At 37.7% G+C, this 20336-nt stretch overlaps 3 protein-coding genes across 3 annotated transcripts; 1 reads left to right on the forward strand and 2 right to left on the reverse strand.

Annotated features, from left to right (window-relative positions):
* The first annotated feature begins 1493 nt into the window (after positions 1-1493).
* On the forward strand, positions 1494-2602 carry LOC106089556 (uncharacterized). The gene is given in 3 exon segments (NM_001311227.1): positions 1494-1599; positions 1691-2017; positions 2090-2602. Coding segments are annotated over 3 exon segments (777 nt in total). The 5' UTR covers positions 1494-1548; the 3' UTR covers positions 2489-2602.
* A 4344-nt stretch (positions 2603-6946) lies between these two features.
* Positions 6947-8095, reverse strand: LOC106089555 (uncharacterized). Its single transcript, NM_001311226.1, is given in 3 exon segments — positions 6947-7493; positions 7561-7881; positions 7968-8095. Coding segments are annotated over 3 exon segments (744 nt in total). The 5' UTR covers positions 8019-8095; the 3' UTR covers positions 6947-7121.
* A 1828-nt stretch (positions 8096-9923) lies between these two features.
* Positions 9924-10650, reverse strand: LOC106089558 (uncharacterized). The gene is given in 2 exon segments (NM_001311229.1): positions 9924-10440; positions 10507-10650. Coding segments are annotated over 2 exon segments (438 nt in total). The 5' UTR covers positions 10549-10650; the 3' UTR covers positions 9924-10044.
* Between the last annotated feature and the right edge of the window lie 9686 nt (positions 10651-20336).

A 20336-nucleotide genomic window follows, 5' to 3' on the forward strand; every position in this document is an offset into this window, starting at 1 on the left:
GGATAACAAATGCGACTTTAATGCTATTAAGACTCTAAATAGGCAAATCGGTCCATGTGGCAGCTATATCCAAATGTAGTTCCATTAGAGCAGTTCAAAAACTTAATCTGCTAAATTTCAACTCAATATCCCAATTTTTGAAGACTGTACAGGAGTGTTGGCACAGTGGCACATGTGCTAGTGTGCCAAATTTTTTCAAGCCCATGGCCCTATGTTCTTATTCGCTTACACATATATATGTAATAATTTGTGTGCATGTGCCCGCCTCATTTGTAGAGACGGACAGTCACACGGACATCGTTTAATCGTCATAGAACATATATTGAGGAATTACTAAATGAATATACCTCCAATCCTATAATGGTGAGTATAAAAAATGTCTAGTCTAGTGTCAGGAGGCTGTCTCTAACCCTGAAACCAGTGCGGGTAAAGTAGAAAGTTCGGCCGGGCCTAAAAATGTACCCTTATTAATTGAATTTGTATTTGATTTAATTGGGTCTCAAGAAGTCATATCGGGATAACGGTTCGTAGGGAGCCTATATCACCATATTAACCGATTCGGATAAGACTTGGCACTGATGTTGTTAGTCATAAGATCGGTTTATAACTCAAGTCTTTTTTCAAAATTTAGTCAAATCGGGTGAAAATTGAGGCTTCTAGGAGTCAAGAAGTCAAACCATGGTATTAATAAGAAGCATCTGTGCAAAATTTCAAGTGGTTAGATTTACGCGTTCGATCGCTAACGTGATTTCGACAGACGGACGGACATAATTAGACCCTGAATGTCGAGGCGATCCATAAAATATATACTTTATTGGGTCCCCGATCAATATTTCGGGGTGTTACAAACGGATTGACTAAATTAGTATACCCCCATGCTGTGGTTCAGGGTATAAGAAAAATTGTGCTATCCCAGATGATACCATTCAGATGGAGGAGAGACAAAGATTAACCTCCTTCGCCAGAAATTAACCTTCAAAAGTTGCACCACGACATGTTGTCATACTAACCTCATTTCCTAATACTATGTTTTACGACGCTCAATTTTTGATGTCTCAGTTCAATATTTCGATGAGTTATGAACAGAAAGACAAAACTAATCTTCTCTCATCTCATCCATTGCTATGATGAAAATCAATAAAACGAAATGAAATTGCTGATGATTAAATGCATCAACAAAATCTGTGATTGTTTTGAAATAGAATAATTGACCTAGTCCATCATAAATGCAGTCACTGACTTGTAGACATCGACTCTTCGCCACATAATTCCTGACCACTCTATAGCGAGAGTAGCTCAAAAGCAATGACAGTGATGATAACCTTTTGCCCTTAGAATTCTCTCACTCTCTCTTTCTCTTAATTTCTTTTAGTCGATTACGTTGTTGGGCAAAAAATTAATGTGAATGAGTGTTTTGAAATTGATAAGACTGCCTATCTCAGCATGCAAGTCTAACCCATGGCTGTGGAGGAAAATTAAAAATGCGACCACTTACAGTTTCAGTGGACCATTGCCAAGGAAAGAATCAACCGTCACAATTCAACCAAAATGAAAAAAATTTCCATATTCCTTGTGGTTGCCGCAATTTTAGTGCAACAAGTAAGGGACGAACACGTCACTTAACTGATGAAAATTTTTTTTGACATTTGATGGAAAATTAAATTGAAAATTTTTCCAATTTTCCACACAGATATCATGTGACCTAGAGAATGACACAAATGGCGATATTTTGCGTCAGTGTTTGCAAGACATAAGCCACCATAATGAGACGGGGGCGCAAAGTCTGTTACAGAAGTTCAGCAATTATGCCAATTGGACCGTGGAGGAGATACCCTGCTTTGCCCGGTGTGTGGCTGCCGAAAAGGGTTGGTTCGACATTGAACGCCATCGCTGGAATAAACAGAAAATTGTCGACGATTTGGGGGCGAATATGTACAATTACTGTCGCTACGAGTTCAATCGAGCCTTTAATAATGTTTGCACATACGCCTTTAAGGGTTTAAAGTGTTTGAAACAGGTAAGCCATGGTTACCAGGCGACCAGTCCGTTTATTCCCTATCTCTAACTCACCCAACCATCCATCCATTAGGCTGAATTAAATGTTTTAGTTACCTATTCCCACCTACTGGCCTGCGTCAAAGAGAAGGCCACCAGCATGACACAATTGCTGGAGTACTATCATTTTCCGGCCGGTGAACGCATTCCATGCCTTTTCAACTGTTTCGCCAATAAGGCTCAATTATACGATGCCAATTATCAGTGGATCGTTAAAAATTGGCTAAAAGCTTTTGGACCCATCCGCGATGAAGCTGCAAATATTTCCATTTGTCGTATAAGTGATGAGAAGCGCAGCACCATGGACACTTGTGCCTGGATGTATGATGAGTATAATTGCTGGGAACGTTTGAATTACAATACAAATGGATCGGTGGCCTATCGTCGAGCACTGCGTCGCACTACCCCCATGAAGGCAAAGAGACATAATTGAATGGCGGCCCATTCAATTTGGAATTGGCGAAGAGCTACAAGAAAATGCGTTTTAGATTTTTAAACAACAGTATTGGGCGAAAATGCTTCCCTGCGATGGGCATTTCAATATGTAATATAAATGTGGACAATATTTTGTTGGTATATTCAGAAATGAAATACCGAACTTTGTACTAATATAGAAATTGTGTGCTTGTATTGGTATTGCCACAATAAACAAATTACTTGATAGCATGCATTTTAAATATAAGATGAAAAAACATTTAACAAAAATAAAAAGTATTTCTGAACAATCTTAATCTTAAGTATAAGAATAGAATGGATTTTATACTAGGATTTTTATCCAACGAGAATGTATATCTTCCCTCGTGACCAAATTAAGTGTTGATCTGAATTAGGAGTATACCGATGACAGTCCATCGACTCTCACACTCCACATGTCCCTAGGAACATACCCTGAAACATGTGGAGGGAGATAGTCGGCAAACTGTCATCGGTATACACCGAATTCCGATCAATACTTAGCTTGGTCAAGAAGGAGGATATACTTTCTTGACCAATGCCAAACGCATGGATAACAAAGAATCCTTTTGATTCCGAATTCATACGTGTAAAACTGAAGGACTATAATCACAATCGTTCAATTACCGATTTAGAATATTGGTAGATTGAAAGAGGCTGATGGTAATCGGAAACATGCGGTATTCGTACAAAACTTCGGCAGACCCGAAAACCTCAAGAGGTCTAAGGTAATTATGTCTTATGGTTTCAACAAAGTAAGGCAGTAGCGTTGTTAACTCTGGAAACGGCACAGCAAGTATATCAGAAGTTATGTCTAAGAAACCATCTCCCACATCGCTGGGGTTTGGTGGATTGCATTAAATCCAAATTCCTCTTGCGTCGATCGCATGAAATCGAAATTTCTCTTGCGTCGATCGAATATGAAGAGGAAAACTTTTAGACGCAAAACAACATTTTCTGTGTGGGTGGGTCAAGCGGTTGGATTGGGCTCAAGGTGTGCGCCAGCAGGACAGAAGATAACTCAGAGGATACATTGACATCATCTGCTGGGGAAGCATCTAATAAGGAGTCGGCCAAGCCGTAAGTGTCAAGCGCCCTGAGGAAGAGTGGTATCATTGCGTCCTTAACGGCGCCTGGATGCGTGAGGAATATCATCATGACAAAGTCAAACGAATCTTTTGAAGGTGAAATCCTAGACGTTGAAGTAAAGAAACAGTGCACAGTGCAGGTGGGATATTTGACCCTCAAATTGGCGCTTAATTGATTTTTTGATTGATATAATAATCGATTTCTGATTTACGACAAAATTCCATGCGGCTACTGCAGCCAAAGAAGCGTATATCAGATGATTGATTATATAGGAGCTATATCTAAACCGGTTTTAATGCAATTAGGCAGACGTTTTGAGATATCAAATAGTAAATCTTTTACCACATTTGGTAAAGCTCGGACCAAATATTAGTATACCACAACTATAAAAGCACAAATCGGACGAAAGATATAAAAGGGAGCTATATTTAAATCTGGAGGTCACCGTAGCAGAGGTTAGCAAAGGTTAGCATGTCCACCTATGACACTGAACGCCTGGGTTCGAATCTTGACGAGACGATCAGAAAAAATTTTCAGCGGTGGTTTTCCCCTTCTAATGCTGGCAGCATTTGTGAGGTGCTATGCCATGTAAAACTTCTCTCCAAAGAGGCGTCGCACTGCGGCACGCCGTTCGGACTCGGCTATAAAAAGGAGGCCCCTTATTATTGAGCTTAAACTTGAATCGGACTGCACTCATTGATATGTGAGAAGTTTGCCCCTGTTCCTTAATGGAATGTTCATGGGCAAAATTTGCAATTTGCATATTTAAATCTCAACCCATTTTTTGGCAGACATAGTGAGACATAGAATAGAGCTGTACAGAAAACTGTAGCTACTCCAGCCATAGAAGCGCATATGGGATGAAAGATATATATGGGAGCGATATCTAAATCTGAACCGATTTTTTTGAAATTTGGCAGACGTATTGAGTCATCGAACACTACACCTTTTACAAAATTTGGTAATGCTAGAACTAAAAATGTGGCTACCACAACTATAAAAGCACATATTGAATGAAATAACTATATATATATATATATACATATATATATATATATATATATATATATATATATATATATATATATATATCTCGGATCTCGGATGTGGGTGGTGCGATTTAAGCGAAACTTTTTATGCTCTATTATAGTAATCTAAAAAATTAAATTGCTATCCAAATTTCGGATGGGGACCTTGGTGGGCCGGCCCACCCCCAAAACCTGCCAAATATATATATAAAGACCAATCGCGACAATATGGAACTAAAATTAAAGGTATTTGCAATTAGAATACGAATCTAATATCCAAATGTGGGACCAAGTTTCTGGGTTTTCCCCAAAGAGCACAATTTTACGACCATAGCAATATGGGTCTCAAATGAATGGCCTTTGGGAGTAAAGGATGAATCAGTATCAATATTCAGGAAAAGGGGTCTATGGAGTCACTACACCCCCATAACACCACCCAAATATGACGTATTTTCTGACCATTGCAATATGGGACTCTAATAAGAGATATTTAAGAGTAGAACACGAATCTGATATATATTTTCAGGTCCAAGTCACTGAACGGCCGACCCATCACTCTAGAGCCTACAAAAAAAAAGGTCTGAAGGCCATAAAAGCTTTATTTATTACCCGATTTCGCTAAAATTTAAAACGGTGGGTTTTTAAGCCTGCTGACATAAATATGGTTCAGATCGGACTATATTTAGATATAGCTGTCATATAGACCGATCTCTCGAGAAGGGGTCTTAAGGCCATAATATTACCCGATTTTGGTAAAATTTGAAACGGTGAGTTATTTTTAGACTACTGATACCTGACCTAAATATGGTTCAGATCGGACTATATTTAGATATAGCTGTCATATAGACCGATCTCTCGATCTCGATTTATTACCCAATTTGAAACAGTGAGTAGGTTAAGACCTCCCAACATCCGACCTAAATATGGTTAAGGTCGGACTATATTTTGATTAAGCTGCGAAATAGACCGATCTGCCGATAAGGGGACTGAAGCCCATAAAAGCTTTATTTATTACCAGATTTCGCTGTAATTTGAAACAGTAAGGTTTTCTGAGCCTCACCATATCCGACATTAATATGGTTCAGATCTCTTTATAATTGGATATATCTGCCAAAAAGACCAATATTTTGTTCTACAAAATTGAATAGTTACATATATATGTTAGACCACTCAATGTCCGTGCCGACTTTGGGTGCTTTAGTTATCCAATTTTCACAGGATTGTGACGAAATGGGATTTACATATATACCTGAGGTGGTGGGTATCCAAAGTTCGGCCTGGCCTAACTTAATGCCTTTTGACTTGTTTTTATAAATTGTTTTAATTATTGATTTTTCCAATATTTCGCTACATCAACGATGTTCTTCCTCAGGGAGTATATCAGCTCTTTTTTTTACATAAAACAAAAAACAAGAATTTACCACAATTAATTATTGAATTGTTCCGAAAGAAACATTGAAAAAATTTCTTTAATTATTAAAATATCAGCAATGAGTTGAAAATTTTAAAGACTAGAAAAAACAATTTTGAAACCCAGAAATGATTAGTTTACATTTAAAAATAGTTATTTCAAATGAAACCATTTAATTTTTTTCTTGGAATTCTATAATTCGCAATACAGTATTTAAGGCAATTGATACGGAGCTCATAGTGATTATGGTTCGAAATTTATCAGTCAATAGCAAGCAGCGTTGATTATCGTCGAAATTAATTAGTTCTACAGGCGTTCACCGTAGATATGGGTTCAATGAAATATTTCTTAAAAAACTTTCAAAATTTAATTTTTGGAATTTTTATTTTTTTCGAAGAAAATCTCTTTACAATGAAGAGATATATAGATATGTGGAATACAGTATTAAACTTTTTTTTACTGAAAAGTCTGATAATCCTTCGAGTTTTCAAAACACAAAACTGAAACCCCCAATTTGATAACATATTTTCATTTCAAGCGGTCCCTAAATATGTGCAAATTTTTTTACGCCATCCGTGGATTAAGGTCTCTACGGTCATTTTACTAAACAATGTCCATATTTGGCGAAATGGGGTTTTGGGTATTTTCGTCAAGAAATTTGGCGAAAGTTTTTTTTTTGGTGACGTTTATCCTTTTAATTTCGCCCTCGGCAAAAAAGGGGTTCCCCATATTATTGGACTAAAACTTGGGTGTGACTGGACTCATTGATATGAGAGAAGTATCCCCATTTCCTTAATGGAATGTTTATGGGAGAAAATATGTATGTGGAGATATTCGATTTACAATATAACTTTCTTGAGTGATGAAATACAATGAATTTAGTGCCAGCGAAGGTTTAGATATTTTATGCATTGTTAATTTATAACGATGTTTGTATATAATCTTGATAAGGTTCGCATTCTACTAAGGTAATTTCCAAAGGTAATTTCTCGAATGTTTACCTTTAGAATATTAAAATTCTTCAAAGAATATTTTTTCCAAATTATATTTAAAACAATTTTACATTATTACGACCAACTATTATATTAATATCCTTTGGGGACACTAGACATAACAAAACAGGTGAACTCCTTGTACATCCAGGAGCAGTGATTGCGGTTGCGGCTTTTACTCATGGCCGCACAGGCTTCCGAATTGGCACTCTCCAAGGGCAAACTCAATTTGGTATTTAAACCATGAACATCCCATTTCTGTAGGCGATGATTGAAGAGCTTCAATTTTTCCACAAAACAGCGGGTGTAACAGGGAATGGGCTCGCGCACCGGAAAACGGGGATATTCGCCAAAACGTTGCCACTCAAAACGATCGAATTGGTGGAGGCAATCTTTCATGGCCAGCTTAGCATCGATATTTAAATTTTCCATACCATCTATAACCACAAAGGGATCATTTTCCAACTAAAATTTGGGGATAATTAAATAAATTTGGGTATTAACACAGATATTTTTTTGGGAAAATACTCACGCTAACCATACAATGAAAACCATTGTAGGCTATTTCACATTTATTACTACCCTCGGTTAACTTGGGCTTGCACACCTCATAGACGGGAGCACCAAATTGTTTGATCACTTTCTCCTCAATAAAACCTTCGGTTTCATTGTAAAAGTCAAACATCTTCGAGAGATAGCAGTTGGTGAAGCAGGGTATCTCCTCATAGGTAATGGACCATTCCTTAAAGCGTTTCAAGCGTTCTGCATTTTCCAAAGTGGGTCCACCAAAACGATCCAAACACTGACCAATGACATAACCTTCGTGCTGATCAATTTCAGCCAGTGCAAAATGCTTTAAAACAGAGACTTTAGGTTATTTCAGGCAAAATATGTTTATTGTACACAAAAAAAATTGGTCTTTATCAACACCCTGCCAACCTTGCTCAGAATAATGGCCAATGTTATGCAAATTAAGTGACACGTTTTCATATTGCGGCTGGCTGTGAGTTTCTTCTTCTCCTCCAACACTTGATTAATGTTGTCATTAAGAAATACTTCCTCCAACTGAATGTGAATTTTCATTCAGTTTGGTTTGTATTTTTTTCAAATTTTTTTTTCGGAGATGTTTTGGATTTTTAGCAAATCTCAAAAATGATTATGGGCGACATATCACCATGCTTTGATTACCCTTTTCGACACTTCGACACATACAAATGAGTAAAACAATTTGCGCTGATAACAAAACTCAGGCGGTTTTTTTTTCTTGCGCTCTTCTTGGGGAATCAGCTTCTTGCATGAAATGATGAGCAAAATGATTTGTAGCATTGACTATTGCCAAGTTCATTTACATGCTGAACGCTCTCTTCTATTTCTAAAGATAAGACCAAGGCTCTTGTAAATACAAATCGGTATGACGATGCTGTGTACTAAAATTAAAATTGTTCAAAATGTACCAAAAACAAATTTGTATTTGCTGATATGTCATTATTTTAATAAATACGACCGACATTGGTAATTCGTGTCAGCTTCTATTGTGAAGGTCTTTTGAAGCGCCAATACGTTGAGAATTTCGAACCGAACACTGATTTTGGTAATAAAATTCAATGATTTGCAAGCGTTGCTCGTTAGTAAGTCTATTCATGATGAAATGTCAAAGCATACTGAGCATCTTTCTCTTTGACACCATGTCTAAAATCCCACGTGATCTGTCAAATACTAATGCATGAAAATCCTAACCTCAAAAAAATCACCCTTTACAACGGTTGGTGAGCAAAGTAAATCAGACAGGATATGAGGTATACCAATCTTGGAACTTGACTTCTTGAGCCAATACAGAGCGCAATTCTCATCCGGTTTGTCTGAAATTTTGCATGAAGTTGTTTTGTCGTGACTTTCAACGACTGTGCCAAATATGGATCAAATCAGTCTATTACCTGATATAGCTGCGATATAAACCGATCTTGGATCTTGACTTCTTGAACGACTAGAGGGCTCAATTATAATCCGATTTGGCTGAAATTTAACATGAAGTATTTTGTTATGACTTCCAACAACTGCGATAAATATGGTTCAAATCGATACATAACCAAATTTAGATGTCATATAAACTGATGTGGAATCTTGACTTCTAAAGCCTCTAGAGGGCGAAATTCTTATCCGATTTGGCTAAAATACGTGTCTAATATGGTACGATTCGATCTATAGCCTGATACACCTCCCATATAAACCGATCTTCCGATTTTGCTTCTTGAGCCCCTACAAGGCACAATTCTTATCCGAATGAACTGAAATATTACCCAATGACTTCTACTATGGTCTTCAACATTCAATTTACTTATGGTCCGAAACGGACTATAACTTGATATATCTCCAATAGCATAACAATAATTTTCAATTATTCTTTGTGTGCCTAAATAGAGATACCGCGCAAAGAACTCGACAAATGCGATCTATGGTGGAGGGTATATAAGATTCGCCCCGGCCGAACTTAGCACGCTCTTACTTGTTTTCCTTTTATACGTATAGCATAGACGTAAACTTCTCCGAAGAAACAATATATCTAAAATACAATCATAATTCGCGCCTCTCAAAAATGTATATGCCCGCCTTTGCCAAAAAAAAAAAAAATGAATGCTAGAAATGATAGATTTTTCCAAGTCGAGAGGCGCGGATTAGGATGTTGTTTTAGATACATGGTTTTTTTGGAGAAGTTTCTTAGAATTTCTTGTAGATTACGTTTTTGCTATATGATTTTAAACTTAGTTTTCATCCATACAAATCAACTCTCCCTAATCTATAATCTTTTTTATTTAATTATTCCCATATGTCCACTAAATACCTCCAATAGTCTCCATCATCGATCTTCAAATACTTTTAGAACATTTAAATTTGAACTTTCTATTTTCAATTTTTATTTTCTAAATTTCTAAAACAAAATCATAATAACGAATTTAAACACATCACATGATATTTAAAATAATTCACAGCAACACAAAATTTCCAAAAATTTCCGTCATTAATTATCCTTTGAAGTACCAAGGATTTTACGCACAGCATGACGATTGAGGGGCAGCCAGCAAGAGAAAACGCGATGGGCAAAAGTGCAGACATCCGATTCGGCTTCATTGTGATCAATGCATTTTTCAAGGCCATGACGTACAGAGCCTAAGAAACCGGTATTCTCATGGGTAAATTGAGCCACCATGGCCAATTCGTCATAACCCTTCTTTTCGGTAAAGATACCCATTTTCTCTACCCAACATTTGACATAGCATTTGGTGCGCTTGTGCTCGGGGAAGGTATAGTCTAGATATTGTTCATAAATTTCATCGGGAATATTAAATTCTTCGCGACATTCCTCATGGGCTTTAAGGGCATCCGCAGGACCACGAACTTCGAATTTAGCAGCAGCCTGTAAACCAAATAAGAAAAAAAAATTTGTTCCAAAAAAGTTTGATTTTGAGTTGTGGAAACTTACCACAGCCACAAAGACTAGCACACAAAACACTTGCAGTTTCATTTTATTTCTTGGGATTTTTCACTTCAATCAGCAGTCTTTCAAGCTATGGTGTTGATAACTCGACGTTTAGTGGCAGACTGTTGGTGTGCAATCCAAGATGCTGGAATATTTTTTGATATCAAACTATTTCTGGTTTTTCATTTGAGCTGGTGGGGTGTGGGGTCGCTTGATTGCCACTACCCCGCCAACTGGTTTCTTTGATCTGCATGCAAATTCAACCGCGAATAGCCAATATTCAGTATTGTGATTCCAAGACTGGTTATAAACTTGCATAATCTTAAAGCAAATAAAACAAATATTTGTTGACTGCCATACAATTTTTGCTTGTGGGGACGCGGTAATGTGTTAACCTGTGCCGCTGCCTCTCTTCAAGGTGTCTATCACCAATAAAACGCCGCAGCCTCCAGGCACGTCACTGCCATTTAGTATCTCCATAGGCGAAGAGAAGTACCCCCAAATGATGTTTAATCGATTTTAATTAGTTAACGTTCAAATGTCAACAACATAGCACATATACAAGAGCGAGTATAATGTGGCCAACAACAAAAGCTTAACTAATTGCAAAAACTTAAGAAAAAATATGAAATTGAATCAACAGTGGGTTTTTTGGATTTTCATAAAAAATCTTTTATATTTTGAAATGTGATGTTCACATAAAAACTCCTAAAATCTTGATTTCATAGTATCCCCGAAACGAAAATGAATGAAAATGGTAACGTTTAATCCCAAAATTTGGAAGTCAAATTTCTAAAGGACCACCAATGTTTCATTGTGCACATTTTGTCCTGGCTTTCCCATTCAAGCCCTATGACCCCGGAGGGCCAATACGGCGAGCTTTTCGCTACGCAAAATCAATTGACGCATTGATTGATAGTGAAGGAAGCGACACATATTTCGTGTGCCTAAGAGCACCAAAACAACATTCTTGACTCCTTCCTAACTTCGCAACCTGAAAAATGTGAAGGTAATATTCTTGCACCTTTATGTATCTCCGATCACTGCATTACTTCAGCACCTTTTTTGTATTCTGCACTTCGTCCCGCTTCATAGGAAAAAGCAAGTTGGCGAAGCCTAATAATATTTCCCGGCATTTCAATTAGAAACTTCGTTTCTGGGACGACGCCATTAATACTTAATCTGAAATTATTGACAGAATAATCCCAATTGGAATAAAGTCATAAAAGGTCCATCAAAGGCAATGGCGTCTGAACAAAAACGCCAATACTGAATTGCTGCTCAAACTGGTAAGAACTTAATGTACCAAGGTACTTGGACACGAAAAGTTTCTTTGCGAATAAGGTCTACGTGTCACACCTTTTAAAGCTCCTCCAAAGGGAAGAAGAGCTTTAGGTCATTTGAAAAATAAGTTAAAGACAACTTGTGGTCTATTCCTACTCTTGTTAAAGATAACCAGATTTTCACTGACTCGGTTGATAACGCTAACCTACTGGCCGAAATGTTTGCAGGAAATCTTCCGGGAAAGCTATCAACCACCCACTGTGATTGAAAGCATATTTAGTTCGATGCCCCAGATATTCTTTCGATTTCGCTGATCTCGCCGAAGATAAATAAAACCCCGGGCCAGTGTTGTATATCAACAGTCCTTTTTAAGAGTTCTTCGATGCATTCTCGTCCATTCCGAAACCTCTTCAATCTTACTTGCCGTGCGAAAGTTTTCCCAGCATGTTGGAAGATTGCGAAAGTTCAGCCGACCCCCAAGAAGGTCGAGGCGAACAATTCTGCGAATTACCGACCAGCTTTCCAAGGTGATGGATTTCATGGTTAACCAACATCTTGTGACAGATTTAGATTCCAATGACCATCTTGGTGATCAACAGATTGGTTTCAGCAGAAATCGCTCCACGGGCGACCTGATAGCATTTCTGTCGGAACGTTGCTCCATCAACAAGTTTGGTGAGAGTAACTTCGTGTATCTAGATATCTGGCATGGTTTGGCATGGTACACTTTTTTCGAAGCTAGTCGCTTTTGATATGGGTAATGACATAGTTCAACTTATGTCGAGCTTTCTTCGAGATCGCACTATACGAGTTGCTATAGATGTGTTCTCATCCATGGAATTCAAAGTGACCGCAGGTGTGACACAAAACTCTGTTCTTTCTCCATCCTTTTTTCTTATTTTCATTTACAATCTTTTGAGTCACACTCGTAAGCGGATGGCAGCCACCTCTGCATTCAGCTGGTTTAGATCACAGGCCGAGTCTTCAAGAAATTTAGGACAAGAGGCGAGTTATGAGTGATACACGCTGCCGTGTATTTCAGTTCGAAGTGTGGTCGATTAAACAGAGTAGATTTAATTCAGTGCTGTTTGTTGTCACACAAACGATTCACTGACTTTTAACCCCGGCACGGGATAGCTGTGAGCGCCACACAGGCCTGAACATTGTGTGTCCGATCTGTATGGTGTTTATTGCTGTCAAGAGAAACTTAGCTGCGAGCTACCGGGCGTCCACAGGTTGCGGATAGTGGAATGACCAAAACGGAATAGCTGCAACTGCAGAAGCGGACAATCAGCGGTATCCAGCGGAGAATCTATGTGAGAGTTCGGGCGGCACGCGCTCTTGCACAAATACTGAGTGCTTATGATGCTCGATATGACAAGGTGAGTTAATGGCGGCTTTAAATAACCAAAAGTCACCCTGTTCCCGCGGCGATCGGTTCTTTAGACTGGAACAAGCTTGCTCACCTACAGGACATTGACGAGGATCACCACTTCCACCTGAATTTGGCTGAAATTTTGTACTATAACTTGTTCTATAACACTTAACAGAAGCGCCAAGTATGGGTCGAATCGGTCCATAACCTCATATAGCTCCCATATAAACCGATCTTCCCAATTACAGAATCTACAACAACAACAACTCACTCTTAACGATCGTCATTATCTATCGGCGCTATAGATTTTGAGCAATGATATGTTTATGATGTTACTGGAATGAGAATACAATGAGAAGAAAGAAGCATTCAGGTACTTGGTTTTTGTTAAGCGGTGCAAGAGAGTCTTCACTTCCTATGATCTTCTCAATATTTATAAATCTATATCTGGCCAAAGATGCAATATAACTTCCATGTCAGGGCGATGTTCCAAAGTCTTCCTTGAAGCTACTTGAACGTGGTCAGAGAGAGAGAGATCCTTGCCCACTGTCGGAATGTTGGCAGCGTGGTGCTGTATTAACGAAACTTTGAAGATGTTTGTTCCGCAGTGATATGTCTTAAGAAAGTTCGCCACAAGATTTTCTAGGAATTCACAACAGTTTGTGGCGGTTATTAGACAGAACCTTGTATTACCAGAAAAACATCGTTTATCGCCCGAACAGTACAAATTCGGGCAAATGTCTTTCTCACTACTAACGACCTTCAGAAGATTAAGACATATGTGAAAAAACACTACTCCCTCCTTACCCCTCCTAACCCTGACCAGCGTTGCCATTTTTGGTAAGTTCCTACCATATTTGGTAGATTTCTCTACCGTCTACCATAAGTTGGGGTATACAAACTTCGCCATTCCATTTGCCTAGAAACATTCGTCTAAGACCCCATACAAAACAAATATTCTTGATCATCATGACATTTCAAGTCGATCTAGCTTTGTCCGTCCGTCCGTATGTCGAAAGCACGCTAACTTTCGAAGGAGTAAAGATAGGCGCTTGAAATTTCGCACAAATAGTTCTTATTAGTGTAGGTCGGTTGGGATGGTAAATTGGCCAAATCGGTTCATGTTTTGACATAGCTGCCATATAAACCGATATTGGGTCTTGACTTCTTGAGCCTCTTGAGCTTCTACAGGACCCAATTTTTACCCGATTTGGCTGAAATTTTGCATTTATTGTTTTGGTGTAACATCCAACAACTGTGCTAAGTATGGTCTTAATCAGTCCATAACCTGATATAGCTGATATATAAACCAATTTTGGGTCTTCAGCTTCTAGAGAGCTCAATTCTTATCCGATTTGGCCGAAGTTTTGAACATATCGTTTTCGTTTTCCAACAACGGTGCCAAGTATGGTCTAAATCAGTCCATAACCTCATATAGCTACCATATGAACCTACTTGGGTCTTGTTTTCTTTAGAGTCTAGAGGGTGCAATTCTTACCCGATTTGGTTGAAATTTTGAACATACCGTTTTGTTCGGACTTCCAACATTTGTGCCAAGTATCGTCTAAATCAGTCTATAACCTGATAAGGCCGCCATATAAATCGATCACCTGGTTTGACATATTGAGTCCTAGACGTCGCAATTCTTATCCAATTAGGCTGACATTTTACACATATCGTTTTCGTATGACTTCCAACTGTGCCACGTGTGGTCTAAATCGGTTCATAATCTGACATAACAAATTAACTTATTTGGTAGGTTTTGTGAGGATATTTCTTTTTTTTTATTTTTAAGAACCTATACTCTGTATTCTATGCCATTCAGTCAAATATTCTATTTGACTGAATAACCATTAACACTCTTTTTGAGCTTATAATGAAATTACCTCAAATTTCCTTATATCACACAACTATTGGGTTGCCCAAAAAGTAATTGCGGATTTTTCATATAGTCGGCGTTGACAAATTTTTTCACAGCTTGTGACTCTGTAATTGCATTCTTTCTTCTGTCATTTATCAGCTGTTACTATTAGCTTGCTTTAGAAAAAAGTGTAAAAAAGTATATTTGATTAAAGTTCATTCTGAGTTTTATTAAAAATGCATTTACTTTCTTTTAAAAAATCCGCAATTACTTTTTGGGCAACCCAATATATATGACTATTTCTTAAAAGTTGCATGCAGTGTTCATGGATGTGATTTAATTTTGGCCTTTTTTCTAAGACTTTCTCTATGACGATACCCATGAATTGTAAAAATCTAAAAGTCATAAATATGCCAAAAATTACCCAAAAAAAAGCAAAACAATCAAATGCATATAGGAGTTGCCTATTAACAGCCATGTTTAAATGCCAAAAATGAAACAACAAACATCTTTAAAGGAAAACAGTTCAAAAAAAGATAAAAAAAAACAAAAACGGAGAAATAAACACAGGCTAGGGCCAACTATGAGATGATGCATTAAAAATTCATTAAGCAAATATGTTAAAATTGTAGCAAAATTAATTCGAGCGGAAAATGAAAGTAAAGTAAATTTTGTTTAACATGCAACACTTGAGATGTAAAGAAAACAAAAAACAAAACAAAAACGATTCGGAAGCAAATGGGAAAACAAGGCTAAAGGCAAATAATGTGGACATTTTAATACCCTAAAGTGGTAAAAATAAAATAACATAATAAAAAAAGTCGAGTTTTTGTTCAACATATTATATTTTTTTTTTTTTTTTTTTTTTTTTTTGGTAAATTTTTTCAAAAATTTCATTTTTATCAATTTTGTTTCATAACAGGTTTTTTTATGGAAAATATCTTCAGTTTATAAAAATACTAGCTGGACAGGGCCCGCTCCGCTGCGCCTTCCTTCACTCTCTTATTTTATCTGAGCCCTATACTAACACTGACAGGATATAACTCCTGTTTTGGGGTGCTGGTGGATTAGAGTTGAAACCCTTTGCCCCGAAAGTGGATATTAGATTCAAACACCACATTTAAGCTTCATATTGTTGTAGTCGATATATATGTATGGTTTAGGGGAAGTTTATGAGGTGAGACGTCCCTGAAACACTTGGCCATAAAACAGATACCACATTTGAGCCTCTTTTTGCCATAATCGACAAATATGTTCAGTTTGAGGAGTATGCAGGGTGGGGCGGCCGTCACGATGCTGATATAGCCCTAAAAAATATCAGCATTGTGATCTACTCTCAAATGTCTTTTTTTTCTAGCCCAAATTGCCATTGGTTTAGGGGAAGATTATGGGATAAGACGACCCCCAAACACTTGGCCTCAAAATTGGATATCAAATTCGTTTTCTACTATCAAATATCTATTATTTGTTCCCCTTATAGCTATAGTAGGCAAACATGGCCGATATGAAGAGAGAGTTTAGGGGGCGAAAACTGAAATAATATCAGCATCGCGCTAGAGCACGATTTTGTTTGGCCCCATAATGACAAGCATTTTGAAGGGTTTCGTACAGATCCACACTAATTATTTTTGTTGTTGTAGTTTTGGTTATCTACATTCAAAATCATATTTCTAAGCTACCACTTGGGATACCCAATTTTTAAAGATCCGTAGATCTTCCTGTGTCTATCCCAATTTGCCTCTCAAACAACAAGGAATAAATTTGTATGTCAGATTTGTACCCTACTTTTAAATGCCTTTCATTTGTTACTCATATTGCCCAAAGCGATGAAAGAGTCCTGTTGGCGGATTTTTTGGGTTGGGGTCCCCCCCCCCCCCCCCCCAACACCTTGGGCGAAATTTGAATATTAAGTTCGTAATCTACTTTTAAATACCTTCCTTTTGATTTGGCGGGTGAAGAGGCCCCTCAGACATCAAGGAATAAATTTGTGTGTCAGATTTGTACTCTACTTTTATATACCATTCATTTGATACCCATATTGCCCAAAGCGATGAAAAAAGTTTTTTGGGGTGGGGGACCCCTCAAACACCTTGGGCGAAATTTGTATATCAAATTCGTACTCTACTTTTTAATACCTTTCATTTGATACCCATTTTGTCTCAAGCTTTAAACATGTCAGCCCCGGTGGATTTTTGGATAGGGCGTCCCCCCCGGAGTATTGAACCCAAAAATTTTATTCAAATTTCGTGTTTTTGGGTTACCATAAGGTGGCATGCAAAATTTCGCTTAAATCAGTGAACATATCTCCGAGATCTGGCGTTTTTGAAAATTGGGCTATGGGGGAGGGTCCGTCCCTTCGGATATCAAAAAATTTAGTACCATATTTTCACCGGCGGGCCCAAACTCACCATCGGTTCAGCCGTTTTTGAGTCTATGCGGAACAGACAAACAAACTAACAAAGAAAGCGCAACAATTTCAATTTTATATAAAAGATTTTGAAGAAATTTCGGAATCTCGGAAAATTTTATCGAATTTTTATTCCCAAAAAAAATTTGTTGGTTACAAACGACAGGACAAAATTAGTATACTTCCACCTCATAATGGTAGTCAGTATAAAAATACACAGGCCACGTTATATGAAATTTTCCATGTTGGCCACCACCCCATTCCTCATTGCCTGTTTCTTTTAGCAAGACCTGCAACATGGAAAAGCGAAATTAAAGCACCAATTGTGAACAAGTGAATGAATTTGAAATTCCTTTGGACTCCGAAATTTATCGACTGCTTGGTGTAGGCTATTGAACAACAATTTCTGCCTAAACTAAATATTTGATAATCAAACGGAGGGTAATAGCGTTGAATGCATTGAACCCGAAATCAGACATGGAATCCATAAACGATTCAATAAAGACATGGTGGCAATGGATGAAATGAAATCCATTGTTAGGGACTGGGCCGTCTAACACTGTTAGTCTTCTTCGTTATGGCCAACAAAGTCAAAGTCAATCAACGATTAAGACAACAAGAGAAACACATAGACAAAGAACATTTCCACAAACTGTAATTAGTGAGTTCATAGAACGTTTTTGAATAGTTTGGAGTAAGACTCTCAACTCTTTAATGTTACATTAACAAATAACTGTAATGACTCGAAGATAACTTGGTGACAAATACTAAAGGGTGATTTTTTTGAGGTTAGGATTTTCATGCATTAGTATTTGACAGATCACGTGGGATTTCAGACATGGTGTCAAAGAGAAAGATGCTCAGTATGCTTTGACATTTCATCATGAATAGACTTACTAACGAGCAACGCTTGCAAATCATTGAATTTTATTACCAAAATCAGTGTTCGGTTCGAAATGTGTTCATTCACCGTAACATTGCGTCCAACAGCATCTTTGAAAAAATACGGTCCAATGATTCCACCAGCGTACAAACCACACCAAACAGTGCATTTTTCGGGATGCATGGGCAGTTCTTGAACGGCTTCTGGTTGCTCTTCACTCCAAATGCGGCAATTTTGCTTATTTACGTAGCCATTCAACCAGAAATGAGCCTCATCGCTGAACAAAATTTGTCAAAATTTGAACACATTTCGAACCGAACACTGATTTTGGTAATAAAATTCAATGATTTGCAAGCGTTGCTCGTTAGTAAGTCTATTCATGATGAAATGTCAAAGCATACTGAGCATCTTTCTCTTTGACACCATGTCTGAAATCCCACGTGATCTGTCAAATACTAATGCATGAAAATCCTAACCTCAAAAAAATCACCCTTTAGATTAATTGCAAATGGTCGAGGCATGATTGAACATTTTTAATGTATTTAAGGGAAAATCTCAATCATTTTTTTTTAAATTATCTTCAATTTTAACACTGCATATCGTTTAATCGAAATAACACAAATCTTTTCCCAAAACATTGCAGGCATGGATTTGACACATTCAACCCATTTTAAAAAATGGCCATACGGACAGAGGACCTATCAGTTAGGGGATACAGTACTTATCTGAAATTCAAAATTTTAAGAGACGATTCCACCCACAAAACCAAAAAGGACATATGCGGCTATTGCGCACTATTGTACTCTTAAACAAGGTATGTAAGCGTAGTGTATAAATCAAGTTTACGAACTCAAATGAAGAATTTTTAAGAGCTAGCTATAAATCCGATATCGGAATTTGGCGCCTAAGGATATGAAGATCACCTAACCCCAAACCGCGCCAAAACATTTTATAAGCCGATAAAAATATAAAGCGTAACATTTGTAAATTCATTGGGATTAAAAGTGCGTGCAAGACTGCCTTCCCAATTTGGATCTAGAGAAATAGTTTTATACTCAAAATTCCTAAGCAGACATGTTGAAGAGAAAAATAATCTACTTAAATTTTATTGTAAAATCAAGAAAAACAAGTAAAAAGGTTTTAAGTTCGGCGAAATTTGGATACCCACCACCATGGATATATTAATCATGATATTTTTTATAACTACACTACCATATCCATAGTTATATCTAAATTAACTGAACCGGTCCCGCTCCGCAGTGCCTTCCCTAATGCTCTTATACCTTTTATTTGAGCCCTATATTGCAATGGTCAATATATGCGTCCTGTTTTGGTAGAATTTTAAGATGGAGACATTTCGCCCCGAATGTGGATATCGAATTCGTGTCATTGAAGCGCAGCTTAAAGCAAGTCCGCCAATGCTGCTGAAAGCGTGGGTTCAAACCCTGTCGAGAACATTGGAAAAATTTTAAGTGGTGGTTATACCCTCCTAATGTTGACGACATTTTGTGAGGTACCATGCCATGCATAGACGTCATGTAAAAACTTCTCCTCATAGAGGTGTCGCATTGCGAGATGTCATTGGGACTCGGCTATTAAAGGAAGTCCTTTATCATTGAGCTTAAACTTAAATTGTACAGCATTCATTAATATGTAAGAAGTTTGGCCCTGTTCTTTAATGAAATGTTCGGTTTCGGTGCTGGGGATTTGATTGGAATTTCGCCGCTTTGTCCTAAAAATAGGTATCAAATTCGTTCTTTACTCCCAAAGACCTTCGTTTGAGCCCCATATTGATATGTTCGGAAACTAAGTTCAGTTTAGGGGGTGTTTTGGGGCTTACACACAAACACTTGGCCCAAAACTGGATTCCTTTTCTACTCTCAAATACCTTTCATTTCAGTCCCATATTGTTGTGATGGGTGAAATAACTAATTTGGGTGTTTTAAGGAGGTTAAGCGCCACCTAGGCCACGGAGGCCACCGTAGCGCAGAGGTTAGCATGTCCGCCTATGACGCTGAACGCC

The sequence above is a fragment of the Stomoxys calcitrans genome, chromosome 2, assembly GCF_963082655.1.
Source record: "Stomoxys calcitrans chromosome 2, idStoCalc2.1, whole genome shotgun sequence".
In the NCBI taxonomy this organism is placed as follows: Eukaryota; Metazoa; Arthropoda; class Insecta; order Diptera; family Muscidae; genus Stomoxys; species Stomoxys calcitrans.